The sequence below is a fragment of the Phaethon aethereus genome (assembly GCF_964289735.1).
Source record: "Phaethon aethereus genome assembly, chromosome: 6".
In the NCBI taxonomy this organism is placed as follows: Eukaryota; Metazoa; Chordata; class Aves; order Phaethontiformes; family Phaethontidae; genus Phaethon; species Phaethon aethereus.
Genome location: NC_138580.1, coordinates 13,376,667 through 13,397,962, shown reverse-complemented (window position 1 = coordinate 13,397,962; position 21,296 = coordinate 13,376,667). Strand labels below are relative to the sequence as shown.

At 44.1% G+C, this 21,296-nt stretch overlaps 1 protein-coding gene across 1 annotated transcript in view; it reads left to right on the top strand.

The window, feature by feature from the left end:
- Positions 1–20,832, top strand: part of SLC15A2 (solute carrier family 15 member 2) — a gene marked incomplete at its 5' end in the record, with an annotated part of 39,683 nt that extends 18,851 nt beyond the window's left edge. The window contains 14 exons of the mRNA XM_082001284.1: positions 172–258; positions 567–656; positions 1,007–1,051; positions 3,224–3,256; positions 4,320–4,408; positions 6,571–6,652; positions 8,607–8,732; positions 9,514–9,678; positions 12,337–12,383; positions 14,057–14,167; positions 15,569–15,665; positions 18,207–18,353; positions 19,387–19,491; positions 20,323–20,832. Coding sequence (XP_081857410.1) covers positions 172–258; positions 567–656; positions 1,007–1,051; positions 3,224–3,256; positions 4,320–4,408; positions 6,571–6,652; positions 8,607–8,732; positions 9,514–9,678; positions 12,337–12,383; positions 14,057–14,167; positions 15,569–15,665; positions 18,207–18,353; positions 19,387–19,491; positions 20,323–20,499 — 1,401 coding nt within the window. The 3' untranslated portion in view covers positions 20,500–20,832. The remainder of the gene's footprint in view (positions 1–171; positions 259–566; positions 657–1,006; positions 1,052–3,223; positions 3,257–4,319; positions 4,409–6,570; positions 6,653–8,606; positions 8,733–9,513; positions 9,679–12,336; positions 12,384–14,056; positions 14,168–15,568; positions 15,666–18,206; positions 18,354–19,386; positions 19,492–20,322) is intronic.
- Between the last annotated feature and the right edge of the window lie 464 nt (positions 20,833–21,296).

Sequence of the window (21,296 nt, the reverse complement as noted above, 5' to 3'; positions counted from 1 at the left end):
TTCCCTGTGGAGAATTGGTCATAAAGCGTTGAATCTGAGATTTTGGAAGTCTGCAGCAAAACTCCCACAATTTTCTGGCACTGCTGACATCTGGGGATGGGGAGGGCAGCCTTAAGCTGGGAATGTGACAAGCGCGGGCGTGCCACGAGAGTTACCTATTTTTCTCTCTAGTTTGCTATTAAAAACCGGCTGAAAAACCGCTCCCGTCAGATTCCAAAGAGAGATCACTGGCTGGACTGGGCATCAGAAAAATACTCGGTAAACAATTCTCTACCTCGAAGTTTTGGAGGGGGAAGGGAAGAGACAGGCAAACAGACAGGGGAGGCTGGCCTGGCCGCACCAAGCTCTCATTTGTCCTGTCCCTTCCCACATCTGTACTCTCCTGACCCTTAATGGACAGTTTAGGCACTGCACTGAAATGCAGAAATGGAAATATGTCCAATATAATGAATAAGTGCAATGAATAGTTGCCATGCAGAAAGAAGTAGGCGGTCTCCTGCTTTGTGGCTTGAATCACCTGTTGGCTTTTCACCTCCATCCTACCTTTTTGCCTGTTCCCTTTATAGAAACAGCTGATCGGGGAGGTTAAAATGGTGACACGTGTTCTCTTCCTCTTCGTACCGCTGCCAATGTTCTGGGCCCTGTTTGATCAGCAGGTACAGTACGGTGTGTTGCAGGTCTGCCTGCCAGCCTCGGTTTGCATCCTTGTCCTTCCAGGGTAACATCCAAGCATTCTGGGGACACAGAGCGCCATGCTCCTACCAGGTGTCTGGGGGCTTGCTGAGGCAGTACCCACCATCACTGCTGGCCATCCCTTCAGAGTCCTGCTGGGTGCCTGGCACAGGAGGGTGAGAAGGACGAATGTGCCCTGCCTACTGGCAGGTGTTACAGGGAAGGGAAGGAATAGATGGGGAAATAAGACCTCCAGCGCTGTCTTCTCCGTCCCCATGTTTTCTAGTCCGATAGGACATCTTGAAGGTTTCACAGCTGTCTATTTTCTCCTTAGGGATCCAGGTGGACTTTGCAAGCCACAAAAATGAATGCTGATTTTGTAAGTACTTAATGTCACCAGGGCTGGTAAACTAGTAGTAACATCACTGCTCTTACTTTTTAACCAGAGTCTTGCAGTACTAAGAGTGTCTGCTTGATGAGTCTGGGTGTGTTGCACTATTGGTGATTAGAAGTGAGAGGCTCTGTGCAGCCATGTTCAATTCACCACAGCACATCTTGGCAAGGAGCAAGGGCTGAGGAGCCCTCAGCAGCCTGAAAGGTCAGGAGTGCTCACCTACTGGCAGCCAGTTGCTCTGTGACCTTGAGGAGGTAGGGTTTCCAGCCTGCTAAAGGCAGAGAAGTCGGGGAAAGTTCACAGCCCCTGTACAAAGTACAAAGCTCTTGTAAGGTGTAACTAGAGCTACTGTAGTTGTATATTTCTGCTCTGCCTTACTTGGTGATACATTAATGAAGCCTGTCAAACCCAGCAGGAATCTTGTGTATAGGGTAGAGATGTGATGAGGATTAATTAATTAGTAGCCATAAAGTTCTTCAAAGATGTGAATGGCAAATGGTGCAGGATACAGTGGCAGATAAATGTGGATCGGCTATCTGCCCAAAGATGCCACCACACAGGGCTGGTTTGCAGACACACCTGTTTTATCAGGCCATCTAGATCTTATCTGTAGATGCTCACATCAGAATTTAGGACTGTAAGTGCCCATTTTCCAGTTTAAAATTTACTTAAAGCCCCAAATTGAGCCCTTCTATGTCACTCCTGTTAAAAATTGTGCTCTCAGCATGTGATACTTATTAGACTTAATTAAGTCAAATGAGGCATGAAAAAGACTACACCTGTGGTATATTTATGCACCTCAGAAAGACAAAACAATGAAAGTTCATGCAGTCTTTGTGATGTGTATCTAAAACCCTTGCTTTCTGCAGTTTTGCTCACATGCACTTAGTGATCCATTAGCAGAAGATCTAAGAATCTTCAGGTGTCATTTATTAAACTGTCCCTGGTGGAGAAGGATGTATTCAGGGCTTTTTTGTCACACCAACTTGGATAGATTTTTGGCTTGTGTTTCAGTCTCATCTGCTCTCCACTGGTGAGTTGTCCCAGCTCATGAAGGTGAGAATTAACTGTGACATTGGGATGATCCCACCATTAGGCTTGTTGGTGTTCATGTTTGTAATATGCCATGCTTTTCCCTTCTGCAGGCAAAGGGCTTGGCTAGGAAGTCCGGAGTTAAACAAGGAATGATTTAGTGTGAGATTAAATATTTGCAGGCTTGTTTCCTAACGGCATATTTGTATAGTGTGCACAAAGTAGCAGGAGGGGATATTGGCCTGATGTTTTTAATTGTAAGACTCCTTTGCTGTGACCAATGGCTTCCGCTCTCCCAGATGGCAGAACAGGAGACAAACCCCCACAGTGCTTTCTTGGAAAGATATTTCCTTCCTAATTTTTCCCCCTCTTCCCTTCATCTTAATTTCAAATGAAAAGCATTGCATGGAGTTCAGACAAACAACAGCCCCTCCCTTGAGACAGGTCATCGGTCCCTTTTGGGGACTGGGATACTTCCGTCCATCCCTGTTGACCTTGCCCAATTGTGTGGGCTGGGCACAGTGATGCAAGGGTGAGGCACCTCTTATAGCCTTGAGGACTTTTGGCTCAAACCAAGAAGCCACAGTTGACCAAAGCCCATTAGGTGCCCTTGGCAGATGGAGGGAGGAAAGGGGGGTTTGTGCAGCCCAGGGATGGTATTGTGTTATCCTTTTGAGGTGCTTAAGAGAAATACCAACAGAGCTCAGAGGGTCCTGAACCTTGAGAGCACTCACTTGTAGGATTTAGGCTTTTCCCATTACAGAAGCAGTGAGGGAGGAAGCTCTAAGCCCAAATCCCAACTTGGGCGCTAACATGCCCATTCTTCCACACTCACCTAGTTCATGGCTCAGCCAGTCTGAAAGATGGGTGTCAGTACCTGTCACAGACTGTGTCCCAGCTGCCATATATCAAGGACTGAGTGTAGCTCCCTTCTGCAAAATGATTGTCATCAAACATTGTGCCTTTGATGACAAGTGTCAAGAGCACAATATCAGCTGCTAAAGTCAACATAAAGCATTTGAGGAAACCATCTCTGCTGCTAAGGCGTCTACTGGACCAGTTGCTTATTTGCTATATGCGCTGTTATGGTGTTTATGAGTCACTTGGAATATCTTTTTGTTTCAGGGAATATATGTCCTTCAACCTGACCAAATGCAGGTAAAAGATGCTATAGGGTAGGAAATAACCCTTAGAAATGTATTTTGTTTTTCTCCCTCATTTTTATTTTTCTCATGGGACCAGTGGCCTTTCTCTGCTTGTTCTGAATGTAATAGCAGTGCTCCTGCTGACTGCTGTGGTGTGGACTCTGCCTTATTGCTGTCCAGCTTAGTCTTGGGGTTCAGAAGACCCCACAGATATCCTAACACGGAGGTTGAATCCAGCAGAATAGTGCAGAGATGTGGGGAGACGTGCCACCATAGTCATTCTTGAACTAGTGCTGGCATGTGAGGATACAAGCTGTGTCTCCTTTTAACATGCTCCTGTGCTGAGATGAGCATTGTACCTGAAATATGTTTCCTTCCTCCCTTTCTGCAGGGCAGATGAAAATGTGAAGGCTCCAAGACTGTGCTCTGTTGTCACAGTTGATTACAATTCTTAAGCTCAACAGCGCTGGAGAAATTCAAAGCTGTTCTGTTCCCTGAAATCTTCCTTTGAAACTGAAACAGCATTTCTCTCTGCTTGTTCTCTGTCACTCTCTATTTTCTTGCTCTGCCACTGCTGGCTGGCAGACAAGCTCTGCCTCTCCCAGGAGAAATTTAGTTCTTGGGGGGATTACCAAGCTGCGTGGAAGTGCGAGAAATTGCCAATCTCACAGAATAGTGCCTGTTCCTCTGGGCTTTTGCTGAAGTCCCAAGATGTTTCCATTATTGCTGATTTCTTGTAAGGTCCCACCACAGCACTGAAGGTTGGCTACCTCTGTTGTCAGTGGGTTTTGTACTCTTTAAAAACATCATGCTTCAGTTCTTCAGGGAAACTGGGCAGTGATGGCCCTTGCATACCTCTTGGAGGGGAGGATAAGAACAAAATGTATTTGTGCTTGTGAAAATGAAATAGGAGAAGCTGTCGAAGTGCAAATTATGATTATATTTTAAAAGGAGGTTTTTAAGTGTTTGTTCATGTCCTTTCTGTAATGGAATTATTTCTGGAGGACAGTGCTTTATGAGTTTAATTACTGAAAGTTGCTTTCTAGTCACTAAACTCCCATTCTTTTGTATTGCAGTTCTTAAATCCACTTCTTATTCTTGTCTTCATCCCAATTTTTGACCTTGGACTCTACCCCCTGATAAACATGTGCAAATTTAATTTCACGTAAGTATTTGGGGACAATGCAGATGCCTCAGTGCTTTTTCTTTTGCACCAAGTATGCAGAAGAGCTTTTAGGGAGAAAACCAACAAATTTCCATTCACCCTTCCCAGTACTTGCCTTTACCTCAGCCCCAAGAGGCAGCATCACCCTTTTCCATAGGCCCTGGAAATTCCAGAGGGGAAAGTTCAGTGATGTTGGACTCTGCTCTGTACAGATATTCCCTGAAAGCAGATATGAACAGTCCCTTTTTGAATTTGATCAACATGTTCTTCACCTTTATCTCCTATATCACCCCTAAATTCCTTCCCTGAAGGGTTCCTGTGGGGCCAAATTCACTGTCCCATGTAGGCAACGTGGTCCTGTGAAAGCAGATTCCACACTAGGATCTGAACCAGTGAGTACATAAGGGAATTTCCATATGGATGAAACATTTTATCCCTAGTCTATGTTAGCAAGAAGTGCAGTGCAATAGGAGCAGACCTCCAGGTTGGTTCTGAGACCCACTTCATGTATTTTGGGGAATCTTACTTTAGAGTATCTCTAGTCTGCCTCTGGACCGATGCCCTTTTAGTAGTAGGAGTATGTTATGTGCACTCATGGAGTGCCTCTGCCATTGCTGTTTCAGCTGAAAGGAAACAAGTTTCCATGCTCCAGCACTACTTCTCACCATGAATCACAGTGTGGGAAGGGGCAAGGCGTGGGAGATTGGCTTTAAAAGCATGTTCTTAATCCAAACTAAAATGCTGGCTAGACAAAACCACATGAAATGGGGATGGAAGGAGCCTCAGAAGCCTAGTCCTTCACCCTGCTGATCCTTTCCCATGATGCTGAATTACTTGCACCTAAAGACATATCAAAGACATACCACTGTCACTGGAAGTGTTAAAAAAACTTGTAGATGTGGCACTTCAGGACATAGTTTAGTGGGCATGGTGGTGTTGGGTTGATGGTTGGACTTGATGATCTTAAACGTCTTTTCCAACCTTAATGATTCTGTGATTGTGTGAAAGACATTGTCCAGCTCTGTGATGGTGCCCTTTGGAGAGGACACATCAGAAGCTGTGCTTTTCCATGCTACCTCAGTGTGAGCCCGTGTCCTGCACTGCGCCCTGACTTGACAGAAAATGTCCTGCCTGATGACCAATCCACAGACTAGTTCACCCAGCAGCACAAACTCACGCACCGGTCAGGACTGAATGCCGTGCTGTTTCTGTCCCCTGGATGTGGGATACTAACAGGCTTCTATCCAGTTTAGCAGTACCAGTGGCTGTGGAAACACTGTAGTCTGCAGAGTGTTGGCCTATGTGGCTGCAAAAGTTCGTGCTACAAAATCCCATTGCAGCACTGAAGAGAAAAACTATTTTTTAATTACAAGATGCAAACAGTAAATATTTTCTTATCCCAGGGCATGTAACTGAGAGACAGAGTTTGGGTTTCTAATCTGGGTTTCCCACAGCCCAGTGAATCTGGAATGTGAATCCAGACCATTACAAAGAGTGGAGTCCACTGAATCTAGAACCAGATTTGTTTCAAATCTCAACAACTCAATACTCAGTTTGGACCTGCCATTCCGGACCTATTTTATTCTGCCTTATATCAGATTGTCTCATGTAACTCTGGTAGAGTTGCACAAGTTCTGCTCTGAGTTCAGAAGCAAGCTCTTTATTCTCTAGAAATGTAAATGTATTGGCATGAGAAATAACCCAGAATGATGCCACAGATGGTCAGGAACATTGACACAAGCTCCACATCTTTTTGCTCCTCATTCCTGCTGCTAAATAACATGCTACTTTTCTTTTGCCTTTCCCAAAAGGGACTTGAAGATATATAGTTTCTAGTGCTCCTTCCAACATCACAGGTTAACATAATGCCGTGAGCTATTCCCACTAGAAAAGCTAGGAACAAGATAATATGAAATTTGCAAGCAAAGAGCTTTTTTTCATGGCATATCAGTTTTAATTGGCCTCAGTGCTAGCCTCATACAGAATAATAGAATAGTTTTAAGTTAAGAAGTGATTGGCAATTTAAACAGCATGTCATCCCCAGTGCCACCTGCTGGACAGTTTATTACATGGTTTTGGCACATCTTTGGCTCTGAGGAATGGTATTCTACATTTTAAATTACTTTTTTTTCTTAATGGCACCTCTTTCATTTGCTCCATAGACCTATTAGGAAAATGGCAACAGGTATGATCCTTGCAGCGATGGCATTTGGACTTGCAGCTGTTGTAGAAGTCAAAATAAATGTAAGTATAGCACAAGGAATTCCTCAGAAGTACTTTCTTTCCCTGGGGTGTTTTTGTTGATGCCTGTTAGATAATCCTTTTAACCATTGTGTTCCTTGATCATAATTTTTAATGTGTTCTTTACAGTTAAGCATACTGATCCAGTTGCTAATGGTAATTCTTACTTTGTCTACTTTTCCCTCTCCTTCTCTCTGTCTCTGTCTCTTTCTCTCTTTCTAGTCTTTGCAGTTTTGCTGTGCCGGTCATCTGTATTGGTCTATATTCTAGATTTCCATCATCAAAGTGCTTGACAGACATCTAGTTAATGCTAGTGATTAATCCCCAAAAGGTAGTCTGTTCTCTCTCCTATTTCTTGCTGTAGCTTGCCTGTATTTTACTGTTTGGGGTTTTGGTTTTTTTTTTTGGATGTGTGTGGTGGTTTTGTTTTTTTTTAATTTAATTACTTTCCTACTTTAGGGTGGGGTCGTGTTTCTTACAAGCCAAATCGTTTCTCCGGTGGGGCAGGTGACTGCTGTCACTTCCATAGCCAGAGGCATCAGGGACTGCCAGGCATCCCCAGACAGGACGGCAGCAAGTCTCTTGTAAATTGGATGTTAGCACCTGCAGATTTGTACTATTTATTTCTGGCCCGTGACCAGCCTTGTGCAGACTTTGGCTGACCTTTGTCTCACAAAAGTTACAATAGGATTAATTTTTAAAGCTTCCATGTGTACTTAAAATGTTCTGTTAGGGTGGCTGGCGCACAGCCCTGGATTAATATCTGCTGGTTCCTCAGGTGAATCCACTGACAAGTCTCCTGCTGAAATGAGACTTTGTGGGTTCAGGTCTTCTTTCTGATCCCTTTACGTGAGCAAAGCAATGCTTTCATTGCCACCACCAGCAGCTCTGGCCAAACACTGGAAGCCTGCTTTGGCTGTGGGTGACTCCTCCAGGCAGAGGCAAGGTGAGTTAGAGGTTCCCCCTGCCTGTGCATGGAAATTTTACCCTGAAGGCAACTAAAAGCTCTAGCAAAGAGGGGCATAGGATGTCCCACCTTGGCTTGGCTGTGGGTAGCACAGGTAAAAAGCCACAGTAATGGAATTTGCTGGATAACATTAACAGACTCGTTGGTTCAGAGCAGCATATGGGTACAGGGAAATTGGCATCGCCCTGTTTTCTCTGATAGTGTGTCTCCCCACTGAGTTGGGTTCAAACTGCTTGCCTGCCATACCCAAATTCTAAGATGAGATAGAAGAAAATTAATATCTCTGAAGTATTGCTAGCAGCTACTTGAAAATAGAGAGAAACAAAGAGAAGTTTAACAAAAAAATAATTTTAGATCTGCAGGTAGTACGAGGCTGACGCTGATCGATGTACCCTTTCTAGGAGATGATTCCTGACAGAAAGAGATACCTCTGTGCTGGAGGCATCATCTTCCCTTTCTCAGAAAACAGGGAATAACATCTATACAGTTGGCTGTTAGATAGCATGGTGTCAAGTGATGCAAAAGCACTGATTACAGACATGGAGCTGGACTGGGATTTTCAAAACTGCTTAACTTCTAGCCTAATTCTTTTCCAGAGTCACTGACTGCAGTGGGAAATAATTATTCTGGTGACTGCTTTTGAAAGCTAAGCTCAATTTTTTCCATTCTGATATGTCAATTGGTTAAATCCAGGCACTAGGGAGCTGTATAATGAAAACTGTGACGTTTCTCTACCTACTCAGTGTAGCCTGTACACTTAGTGCTGTAAAGAGCAGCTTTTGGGAGGAATGATAGGTTGGCTATTAAGCTACTATGAGGAAACCTCCCTAAATAAGATTTATGTTTAGTTTTCTCTCAGTGCAACTTCTGATGAGGAAGGGATGGAAAAGCGTCATTACAGAGAGGAAGACTATTATGGCTAAAAAGTAAGAGATATTGAAGTGCTAATAAAGCATACAGATGGCACTTAAAGCCTTTTACTTTAATTAGGAAACCGATATGCCTCGACTTGTCCCACAAGAAAGTTTAATTCGGGTCCTGAATTTGGCAAAGAACCCTCTTCGAGTGACAGTCCAAGACCGGGACCTCTTTCAGCAGCCCGTGGAGGCTTTTCAGGTAAGCATATATATGGGGCTGGAAGGCCTGACTTGCGTCCCACTGAAGAAAGGGTGGCCTTTTTTTCAGGCATTTTCTTATGAAGCTCACAGATACTAGAGCTTGTTCTCCTCCACCACCTTAAAAGTGCATGGGAATAGCTTTTAAAAATGGAGCGTATTATCACCACTGAGACAGAAATGGAAAGTTTGGAGACATATTTCCATGGCAAAGGAGGAAATGGCTAACTACATTCACTTGTAATTGGGAATAAAGGATAATTGTCCTGAGATGAGCACGTAGAGACATTCAACTTGCATCTCCTGGTGCTCAGACCAGGCATTGCTGCTGGGATCTAGATAGCATCTGAAAAGTATTTTCCTGCAAAGGAGGAAAGAAACGGGAAGACAGTTAACTGGGCATGGGCACTGGGTTGTTTCCTGTTTCAGCTTCAAGATCACTTTACAGGTCAGGCTAGTTTGGGACTCAGCCCACTAGTCCATTGGCCACCAGCAGCCTGCCATGTTTTAGATGTGGTCCCAACTGGGCAGACCAGGGCCAGGGGAAAGGGTAGCTGTGCGGGAAGGTGTTCCCTGACCTTTGGGTTGCGTCCAGCTGGGGAAGGTTCTCCAAGCTCTGGCTTGACCAGCCTATAGGTCAACATAGGTCCTTTGCTGTAGAAGACAGCTCTGACTGTTAACCTCTCCTTACAGGTTCAAGAGAGGATAGGGTTGCAACTGGTAGGAAGACCCAGGTCCTTTCTCATCTGAAGAAAGTGTAACCAAGTTTGTTTTTTCCACAGAACCCAGCTGAGTACTCAAAGTTAATATTGAACGGAGAGCAACAGAGCCTTCTCTTCACCCTGCAACATCAAGGATTGTCTCTTGCTTTTAACTACACTGTGAAGGAAAAATCAGTATACAGCTTAATCGTTTTTGAGGCAGAAGGAAGCCTATCAAGCCGCTTAGTGAGTGTGGGAGTGAAATGTAAATACAGTATTAATTCGATGGCTGTGATGATACAATGGGGTAATAGGCTCATTAATTCATTTGCTCAGTTGCAATGTCTGTCTGATTGCTCTCAGATGCTCTAAATCTGACTTCTTAGCTAGCGGCACTGGATCTGCATGCATTTCTGCTGGTTGATTAATAGAGGTGTTATGGCATCTGAGAGTTTCTGGGCACATTTTCATCCAGTGAATGCTGCAGTGGGAGAGCAGAGTCATGCCTGCTAGGCAGCAGACCTTGAGAAAGCTGAGGAAACAGAGCGCCAGAGATTTTCCCCCAAAGATGGTTCTATAAAGCAAAGATGTTAAAGAGGCTCTAGGGCTGGGCATAGAATAAAAGCATCAGAGGAATGATTCTGGGTTTAGTTATTGCAAGTGTTTAGTGAAAATGCACAGAAGGCCCATTTGTTTTTGCTGAACAGAATAAATGATTAAGCTCATTTCAGGCCCTGCAGCAGAGCCGGCTGTGTTTGGACTTTTGTGTATTGCTGCAACAGAGAGGCATATGGGATGTATAGGGCTGGATTCTGATATCGTTTTTGTGTGGCTGTGTCCTAAGAAGCTCTCTTGAAATGAATGGTGTTATTGCACATTGTGGCAGGTGTGTAAATGCCATCAGAATCTGTCCTCATGCTAAAATATCAATTCTTTTTGCAGTTCCTCAGCCTCCTACCTTGCAGGGTTGCCACACCAAGCATTCAATATTGTATAGCAGAAATCACATAACTGTTTTTAAAAATGAGAAGTTTTAAGTGTTTATTTTTTCCTAACATTGGGGCTTCTTTGCTGCTTTATGGTTTAAAGCCTGGGGCTCATTATCACGCAATGTTGTTAAGTTTCCCTGTGACCCTAATGATTGTGTGCTGTTACCTTAAGAAATGGACACTAGTACAGTCATTTTCATACAGTCCTTAAGAAGGGAAAGCCTGCGACAGGCTGGAGCAAAGCAACCTCTGAGCTTCAGTACATCTCTGTGCTGCCGTAGCTATCTAGCCTGCGCTTAAATTAATGCCCACCCTGGCACAGGCAGGCTCCCAGCTGCTGTTGGGTGATGCTATTGACCTGTCATTCTCAGCTGTAGATAAGAGAGGTGTGGAAGGCAGTATGGTTGATGATAGTGACTTTTCCAGCATTGCAGCACAAGGAAGGCAATGCCAGCATCAGTGGGGTGTTGCAGGGCTTGCCCTGTAGTAGCCATGGCCCATGCCAGCCTCCCTCACTGCTGGGTTTGGCCCCTTCACTCAGGTGGGGGTGCTTTCCTGGAAGGATCCAATCTGAAATTGGTTTCTTCTCCTTTGTGGACTGTTGAGTAGGCAGGAAATGAATTTGAGAGCTCTGGGGATCGTCCATGAAAGCAAGTAATAATTTGGCTGGCCTGGCGGCAATGAACTAGAGTGTTAATCCCCGTGTGTCTCCCATGGAAAAAAGATGATGTTGTTGTTTATTATTTATTGACTTGACATTTATTATTCACTGTGGCTATTTACTGTTTAGAGCATACATTATTTGTGGGTCAGCATATCACACTGAAGTAAAATGGACATTTTATAGGTATACTGAAATTCTGGATCCTTGCTCTCAGAAGCTCAGGGATTGACATCAGGAAGAAAATGTGGAGAAAGGACTAGAAAAGTTTAAGAGAAAACCAGTTTCTGAAGGTAGATTCAGTCTCTTTTGGCTTGCCTGGGTTCTGTCTGTGGGCAGGGCAAATTGAAATTGCCCTGCCAGCTTAAGTAGACATGGAACAAGTGTGGACTTCTACCAGCCAAGAACCTTGCTCGGTATTCTTTTTATGTGACATACAATCTTCAGGGCAGGGCTGTGTCTTTACTGTCTTTTTTTCAGCATTGTACACCAAATAGTGTTTCTTTGAATGAATGTAAATCATGTTAACTATTGAACTGATGCTCTAGCTGTGATCTGCAGGAGACACACTCAGTCCCCAATGTGCCCAACCAGGTGGCCATTTCAGGGATCTGTCTGCAGAGACTATGAGCGCAAGCAAGCTCAGTGCATCTTGGTCTCTCCTGCTCTCTGCCTGCACCATACAACAGTTTAATCTCTTGAGTATTGAGGGTCAGGGAAAACATGAGTGATACATGATGATCAGAATAGTAACCTACTGGTTCATCTTGGCTTTAGGCTTCTGTGAAGACTGTGAGTATGCCAGGAATCAAGGTCTGAGAGTTGGGCAGTTGCAGGTTTTGTAGGGGTAAGGCACTCGTGTTTAATTGTAACTAATAATTGAAAGAGGCTAATGTGGATAATGCTCTCTTGCTAGCTTCAGATCAAGACAAATACTTTTTTGGAGGGTGTTACATGCCTCAGTAGAAGGGTGACTGGCTGAAACTCTGTAGCCTTTTTTATGTGGGAGATGAGAAAAACAAGGTATGATCTCATCTTAAGCCATTGGTGAAGCTGAAATTTTGCTGTTGGCTTCATTGTACCAGAACTTCACATCTGTGTCCTGATGTAAAGCTTATGTGAGAGTCCAGTTGACTTCCATGGGCTTTGCAACACATGTGTAACTCCACAAGCACTAGTATTTTCTGCTACACATTGTTATAAGGCAGCATTAATAAATATGTTTGATTTTTTTTTTTTCCTTCCCCTCTTTAGATTACAGACTTGGAAGCAAAGCCAGAAAATGGTTTGGCAGCTGTTAGGTAGGAATGGCTTTTTTTGAGGATTTGGAGGTGGTGGGGTGAGGGGAAACTGCTTTTGTCTAGTGCAAACTGTACATAACATAACCCAGATGTTCTCACATTGGAATCTAGTCCACACTTCTCATGCAAGACTTGGGTGTCAGCTGTGGAGACTTGACAGTGTGTTGCCTCCCACACTTGCCGTGCAGAGCTGAACATTATTGCTGCTTACTACCTAGAATAGTCTGGGCTGAGATGGCAATATAAAAGGTCTTCTCCCTTGGAAGAGTGGTAAATTCATCTCACTGTGTCCCACCTCCTTGGGGAAGAAGCAATTTGGAAAAGTGCCATTGCCATTTGTCCTCTGCGAACTGGCCAGCTCATGACGTTTGTTTATCCCACCCAGTATCATGTACAAATGCCTACTAAATTGGATACAGTAACAATTTTACATCCTTGTAAAGTATTCAGCTGGACATTGGGCTCTGCTTTAGCAGCTAGCCTGCTTTCCTAATTTGAGGGAGTCCATGAACAGTCCTGTGCTGAGATGCCATCTCACTGAGGTCACAGTTGCCTGCAGCACCACATCGCCAGACCTATGTGAGGCTGAAATGCAGAAGCAGCAGATTTGCAAAAAAAAAAAAAAAAAAGAGGATTCCAGCTGGACTTTCTGGAGGATTTGGGAAAGATACAATTTAAAACAAAACAAAAAAACCACACTGAAACCCAACCGAACAAAAAACTCCTCAAAAACTTCAGATAGAATAAAACAATGTTCAACTCCTTTATCTGAAAGCCTGTGTTAACAGAGCAGGAGAGCTGTATCTCTTCATAACCCTGTGCTTGTGAAAGCTTCTACTGACTAAACACCAGCTTGGAGACTTGATTAATACCTGCATTCAGGAATTTTTTTTTGTATTTTCCTGTGAACATTCGTGATACAATTCCAAAAACTTTCCCTTCAACAATTTGTGAAGAGGTTTTACTAGGAAGACACTATTTTTCCACTAAAAAAGTTACTTTTGTTAAGCACTTACTTACCTATCCTCAGGGATTTCACCCCCATTTAAAGAACTGAAAACCAAAGTATTTTAAAACAGTCAGATCAAATGAAATGTCTTTGGCTTTGCTAACAATTTTTGAGTTGTCAAAAGGAAACTCTTTTGTGTATTGAAAAGCATATAAACATTGTGTGGGGGGGAAAAAAAAAACAAACCTGAACATTCCCATGAAAGTTTTGATTTTGAGGAAAATATCTTATTTTGCTAGAAAAGTCTTTCCCACTGGTAGAAGCTCCCTGGAAGGTATGCCAGCATGGTGTACGCGCTCATCAGGACACCCAACTTTATAGTTTCCTGGGGTGGGCTGGGCTTCTGTCTTCTCAAACAGCCACAGAACAACCTTTGAAGGTCTCTGAGAAAAGATTGCCTGGAAGTCTGAACCCACAAAAAGTGAGGGTCACTTTTCACAGCAAAGAGAGTAAGAGGGTAAAATTACACAGCAGGGAAAATGAATCTTATTGATAAAACTGGGCAATGAATCAGACGAAGATTTTGGTAGCTTGCAGGAGAGGCTGTCATAACTTTATGGAGTTACAGAATGCTTTGGGAGAGAGAGCACGCCTCTTCTAAAGTGTCTGATACTGTGCTTCTCCTGCCCTGTTTGACAACCCAATGAAATATGCTTTCTTGCAGATTCATTAATGGTTTGAGCCAAGATGTCAACCTCACCATTGACAGCAAACGGTTCATTGCTGTTCAGAAAAACTACAGTGCTTCTGAGTACTTGCTGCTAGAGAGGGACAAGTAAGTTTCCCTTGCTGTGCTGAAGGTCCTTGCTGAGGCCTTATCTTGGATACAATGGGGCTTTTCTTGGGTGAATAGCAAAACCTCCACTGCTATTGTCTTGGCATTTTATTGTGGGGCAGATGTTTGTAAAACAGCAGTTATTGGCTCTGCACAGAGCAGGTGCTTCGGGCCACTTGTGTGTGTGCAGAAGCAACACACATTTAGTCTGCAAAGTACCCAAGCCAAAGGACAGCAAATCAGTATCTCGGTGTGTAATATGCAGTTAAATAGATTCAGCTTCCAAACAATGTCTGGGATAACTCCCTTCCCGTGGCTGTTATTGCTTTGGTAAGATAAAATCAGCAGGGACAAAGCTTGGAAACTTTATTCAAATGACACGAGTATAAAGACATCCTAATTTAGGCCGTAATCTGAGTTTTTCAGAGTCAAGTCAGGGGAATTTTGGAAACCCAAAAAGCCTTTTGAAGAAGTCCAGATACACCATTTAACTTCTCTGAGCTTTTATTCACATTATATGGGGGCTTGGAGGGAAGACACTGGCCATTCCTGTGCATCTGTCAGCAGAGTAAGGTGCAACCTGGTGAAGTCCCCTCTGCCATTTGATGCCTGCTCTGTTTTGGTATTATCTCAGGCCCAAGCTCCTAGTGTTAGGGTGCTCTCAGGGAAAGGCCAATTCATATTCCACACTACCAAGCGTTGGTATGTAGGCTGGTAACATCAAATAACATTACATGGCTTTGCAGGCTGGGCTTGTTAGACAGGGGCTCCATATGGCCTTGGTTTGGCAGCATTGGAGTTGGCTCTTGTAGGGTATTTCTGGCGTTTGCAGTGTTTCAAAACAAGCTTCATGGCTTTTCTCTGCATCAGCTCCATCCAAAATATTTATGCTGCAATTTAGTAGGATGCAGCAGCCATTGTGGCAATGCTGCTGAGCCTCTGTGCCATCTCACACATCCGAAATCAGAACAACAAACATGAAGACTAATTTGCTCTACTGAAAGGAAACAAAGTGGCTTGTGGGTGCATATCTCTGATTTCCTGAAGGCCACTTGAGCCTAGCTCATTTCTCTGGCACACAGTTTCCTGAAGGAGTGGAGAAAAGTTTGGAAGGAAAATAAACCTGAGGGGGGAAAAAAAACCCCAATCAGTGCTAGGAAGAAGTAGAAACCACTTTAAAAAGTAAGCAATAGCCTAGGTCACTAGGTGAACTCCAGTCAGTGTCTAAGTGTTTCTGCAAGGAAAAGATGGCAAGAACTCTAGTGATTGTCTGATGTAAACTTTACTGCAGCTTTACATCATACATCCTCCCTACTCCATTGTAGGGGCATGTTTGCTAGCTCTGCTCTGTGCTCTTTGTGGGACTAACTGGGAAATACTGTACTTCATCATTGCATCTAGATATAATAATGGAAAATGCATAACTGAAACGGGAGAATTCACCCTGGAGCTAGGGCTGCTTGATTTCGGCGCGTCATACACCATTGTGATAACTAATGTAAGTGCCTCTGTGATGGTAACAAGCTCCTTCTGTTCTAGTCTCTGTCAGTGCTTTTGTTCTTATATCTGTGACTCTCACTTGCTTTCTTCTGCACCTGGGTCAGGGCAACCCCTCATATCGGTACAGGCTGGGGGATGAAGGGATTGAGACCAGCCCTGCCCAGAAAGACCTGGGGGTACTGGTGGATGAAAGGCTGGACATGAGCTGGCAATGTGCACTTGTAGCCCAGAAGGCCAACCGTACCCTGGGACACATCAAAAGAAGTGTGGCCAGCAGGTCGAGGGAGGTACTCATTCCACCTTACGCTGTGATCTTGTTGGATCTCATGGTTTAAACAAGAAGTAAGATCTTTTCCTTGAAGAAAATCCTCCATGGAAAATCATACGATCCATGGTTTGTGCTGGTCTCATGCCATCCTTGTTCAGTTAACATTGACCCAGCACACTGAAAAGAACTGTTACAGTCTGCCAAGAACTGACTTTGCTTGTGGTCTTTAAAATACTGTACCTCACACCTGAAAAACTCTGCAGAAACAGTCTGCTGTATCCTCACATTTAACTTACTAATCTAAAGGCTGATCTTCCAAGAGTTGTGGATTATGCATGGGAGGGAAGAAGGACACAGTGTTGAGGAGGGAGTAGGTTGGTGAGACTGTGCAGCTGTTTTTCCTTCTCTCACTGTCTGTACAGCTCGTTTAGAGCCTAGTGTAAAGTCAAGGCATAGTTTTCTGAACAACCTAGCTCGGGTAGGGTGTGAGCACTGCTGAGAGGGTGGATTCCTTTCCCTGCCTGCCAGCCTCTTCGGCACACTGCTCCAGCCCTGGTCCAGCTGGCAGGAGCCAGAGAGATGAACGTGATCAGCTTAGTTCTCATTTTAACCTTTCTACTACACAGGCACACAGACAAACCAGGTCTGACAGGACACACTGCTAAGCTGCCCTCTGAGACTGACTACTCTGTTGTGATGAGGAGAGCAAAGTGCTGTCAGCTACTCCCTGGCAGTAACATCTCCCTGCTGGGCAATTAATGGGAGCTGTTCATATCTGCAGAGTCCAAATACGTAGGGGGAAATATATAGCTGCAAAGCACCTGGCATTTTTTTTTTTAACTCCAGTAGCTGGAGTGGGATGCACAGTCCTGGAGGGAACAGGCAGATGCTGCCATCTGTGAGTGCAGAGATTTATGTACATAAAACACATACACTCTTGAACTGATGTTGGCCAGACTGCAAGCCTCTTTCACCAGATGAGAAAACAAGCATAGAAGTTCCATGAAGAATATTACACTAAGAATATTGCCCCAGAGCCTGTGGTAATGCAACTGAGTCAGGGCCAGTTGAGGTAGATGTGTCCCATGTCACTGTTGGCAAAGATTCCAGTTTGTGATCCCATCCACAAAAGTCCCTGCTATAGCCATGGCTGCTCAGGGGTGGCTCTGCATCTCAGCCCTTCTGGACCCTGTGCTAGTCCTTTAATCTTTTTGACCCTCTGTTTTTCTGTCTCTCTCCCTGTGGTTTTCTCCCTCTGTAGAGAGTTAGTTTGCTCCTGGCCAAGATAATTTTTAATTATTGCAGTGATTTGTACTGAGCCCTGCTCCTCTGCCAGGAGTGCTATACAGAACCAAGAATGCAATATATTAGTCTGCTAATGTGGTTGAACTGTGATACTTAAGCCATGGGGAAGCTGCCTTCTACCCAGCCTTCCTCAGTGTGCAGTTACAGTATGGTGCTTGTGACATTTCTTTATGGGCTAAAGAGCAATACACAACTCTCCCCTCACCCCTTTTAGCCTGCTAAACTACAGTCTCTTGATTTGCCTCCCTGCATGGTGATTAAGTACATCTCGTAAACATCCCTTGTATTTTCCCAAGTACTCTCCTTAAACACAGGGTTTTCTGCCTGAAGTAATTTCAGCCTAGTGTTTTCCTGGCTATTAGTCAACCCTCTCTCTGCCTCTGTGCATCAGAGGCAGTAATAATTACACCTGGGAAGGCAAACAAAAAGAATGAGGAATACAGCTACCATAACTGTCTGAATACATCTGATACAGGGCAGTCTCTGCTACTCTTGGTGTTCCTGAACCGGATTTGTTTGGGTGTCATCATTATAGTAGGGGAGTTGTACAGTGACGGTGAAATGGGAGCGGTGGCCACATGGCTGCAATGAGCATTTATCCCCTTGTCCTCTTCTGGCCCTGGGGACAGTAGCAGGTCACAGGCTCTGCACAAGTACCACATAAGCTTTTCCCAACCCCACTACAGAAGGCAACTAGTTGGTTTACAATAATTCATGCAACTCATGGAGCACGTGAATGAGCTGGGATGCTTTCATCCTGCCACCTCTGCCCTGTGCAGTAGGAGTCAGCCTGTTTCCAACAGGCTTGGAAGTGGCAGAGGTCAGACCCAGAGTTTTGCTTCCAGGGCAGAGCTTTGCTTCAACCTTTAGTTAAAACTTCATTTTGGTAAAGTTGCTGTTGGAGTCCAGGCTAAGAAGGATCTGATCTTTGAGCAGCTAATCAGTGTGGCTTTATTTTCCTGCTAGGTTTCTGGAGGTGCTGTTAAGACATGGAAGTCAGAAGATATCAAAGCCAACAATGTCCATATGGCTTGGCAGTTACCACAATACTTATTAATATCTGCTGGGGAGGTGATGTTCTCCATCACAGGTCTGGCCTTCTCCTATTCTCAGGTACTCCACTTAAACTTTAGACTTTAGATTAGGCTTACAATTAGACTTCAGGATTTATTCCTGCATCTGCTATTGACTTGTAATACGTCCTCTGGCATGATGCTTACTGACAGTGTTATCTGTGGTTCAGCTAAAAGTGGAATTATAACACAACTTGCTGGGTGCCCTTAAACTAAATTAATTCATACTCTGAAGATACCTATTCTCAATTATACTCAGGAAACTCCTTTTCTGGTAAAGCTGAGAACATAGAACAGGATAGAAGCTTATTTTAATGTGAAAACTCTGAATACTGTAGTATCAGTTTTTTCTCCCAGTGAAATATTTTGTGGTACGTATTTTCCAGTGATAAAAAGGCAAAGGTATCTCAAGGACTACAGAGTGGCATGGGGCTTGGAACCTGCTTTAAGCTGAGAGGCTGAAGGGATCTAAGCTTACATGAGTCTCTAACAAGGGAGGGAAGGGGTAGTGAGTGTGCAAGGGATGAATTGATTGTTGTCTGGGCTTATGAGGAGAGGGGACTGAGATGTTACACGATCAAAAAGCTGAAGCTACTCAAATTTGTTCTTGGAGTAAAGTGCAGTTTTTTATTAATGAGGACGATCAATACAGTGGGATGATCTGTCATGGGATGTGGAAAGTTTGTCATCAGCAGGAAGTTTGACATCAAGATCCAGTCTCTTTTCCAAAGGTGTACAGCCATGTGGCACCAGACTCCAAGCTGCAGAGCTTGTGTACCTCCCTGAACTCCTGATCGTACAATTTCAGATGGTGCAGGTTGGGGATGATCAGGATCCAGCTCTGCAACAACAGCATCTCCTCTTTCTTCATGTGTCCTCCTGGAGGACATGTTTTGAATGCTCCTTGTATGCAGCTGTTGAAATTAACCACAGAGGAGACTCTGCGCCGAAGAAATTCCACCACCTCCTCCTAGGCTGAGCCCAGTGACACTATACTGGGCAGGACATCACAAGATGAGCCAGAGCAGAAGGGCACAGCATGATACCCACTGACCAGGCCCTTCTCTTTTCAGTCTCCGGCCAGCATGAAGTCGGTGCTGCAGGCAGGCTGGCTGCTCACAGTGGCTGTTGGGAACACCCTTGTGCTCGTTGTTGCACAGGCTGCACCAATGGCACAGGTATGGTTCAGCTCTTAAAACAGAGGTTATGCTTTAAAACAGGCCTGGATGGTGCTTCTGGATGTCCGTGTACTGAAGACACAGCTTCTCTGCACAGCCCCAGGCTCCTGCAATGAGGTGGTGGCAGCCTGCACCGAGCTGCCTCCCAGCCAGGGCTCTGTGTTGCCCTCCGGAGCAGTGGCTCTCCCTAAACCTCCCAGTGGCAGTAAATAATAGTGACCTGCACGGCGATAATGTTGCTGGAGCTCAGCTCGAGGCAAGCAGGCGGTATTTGGGCCTGGAGCCTGGACACAATGGCAGCCACGTGTTGCAGTTGCTTACTGAAAGCAGCTTGCCTTCATCCCGCTAGCCCAGTGTCTAGTCTGGGACTCCTTCAGGGCCAGCTGCCCGTGGCACCCCTGAGATGTTAGGCTTGCACGGGGAGGTGGTGGTGCAGAGCTTGTTTAGTTCGGGCTATCAGACTTCTGGGATGATGGCACGAAGGTGCGAAATGGCATTCATTTCTGCATAACATGAAACTGCCTCTCCCAAAGGCACCTTGTGAGCAAAAAGCCCAGGCGGGTATGTTCCACTCAGGACAGATTTGTAAGAAAAGATTTAATGAAACCAGACCAATCTAACTGATTTATTTCAAGTCACATGTTCATAATTACATTATGTGTACATGAGTTTACCAGAAAACAGGATGAGAAAGTTTCTATCTTGTGAACAATCTCGGAAGCTAAAAAGTAACTTTAACCCAACTCTTTAAAAAGCGCTTAGAAGTGCATAGAAATCCTCTGGACTGAGAGTTGAGGGTCCCCTGACCTGCTGTTTTTTTTTCTTTCCTAGTGGGCTGAATTTGTCTTGTTCACTGTTCTCCTCTTTGCTGTGAGCATTATTTTCTCCATCATGGGATATTTCTATGTCAATGTGGATCCAGAGGACCTAGAAGAAAAGGAAGAGAAGAGAGAGACTTCAAGCAGAGGAAACATGATTAGTCTTGTCACTCAGAAAACAAAGCTCTAACACATGGGTTGGGATTTTTTTTTTTTTTTTTAACTCAGTAGCTGGGAGAGTGAAAGAAGGGTGGGGACAATGTTATTTTATAGCATTGCATTACTCAAAGCATTACTTACAGCATTTATTACTCAAAATGTAGCCACTTTCTAAATGGGACCAAATAGCCCTCTATAAAAACAATGGGGGGTCCTGAAATCAGAGCAAAACTCCCTGGGAAAGCTCCTCTGGTATTAAAAGCCCTTATAAGTAAATACAGTGTAATTTCAAACCTGCCCATCTTTTTAAGCATGGAATGCTTTCCTATGATTTTGTTTTAAACATATATTTAGGGAAGCAGGGAGGAAGGGTGGAAGGAATGCCATATGACAGCAAAATTTGGCTGATGTTGACTGAAAAGAATGAAAACCCAGTATAGGAATTAGGGAAGAATAGATGTTACCGACAGAAGAATTTTTAATGCTGTCATCAAGTACTGGAAGTGTTACACACAATCCCAAAGGATTTCATCATGTAACTCTCCTTATGAGTATTTCGCTCCATTATTGCATGTTATGAATGGTCCTGATTTATGACTTTCACCTCCAGGCTCAGAAGTAATAACAGGGAATTAAATTGTGCAGGCTAAAATATTCCCAAAACACTACTGAAGAAGATATGCATGCTACCATCTCTCTGATACCTTTTTTTTTTCCTAGAAGTTTTTAGCAACTGGTGGTGGTGTTTGATTAGACGTGATTAGAGAATGGGTTTACGCTTTCTTATTTCAGAAATCCATGAAGTTATTTGCCATCTTCGCTTTCTTA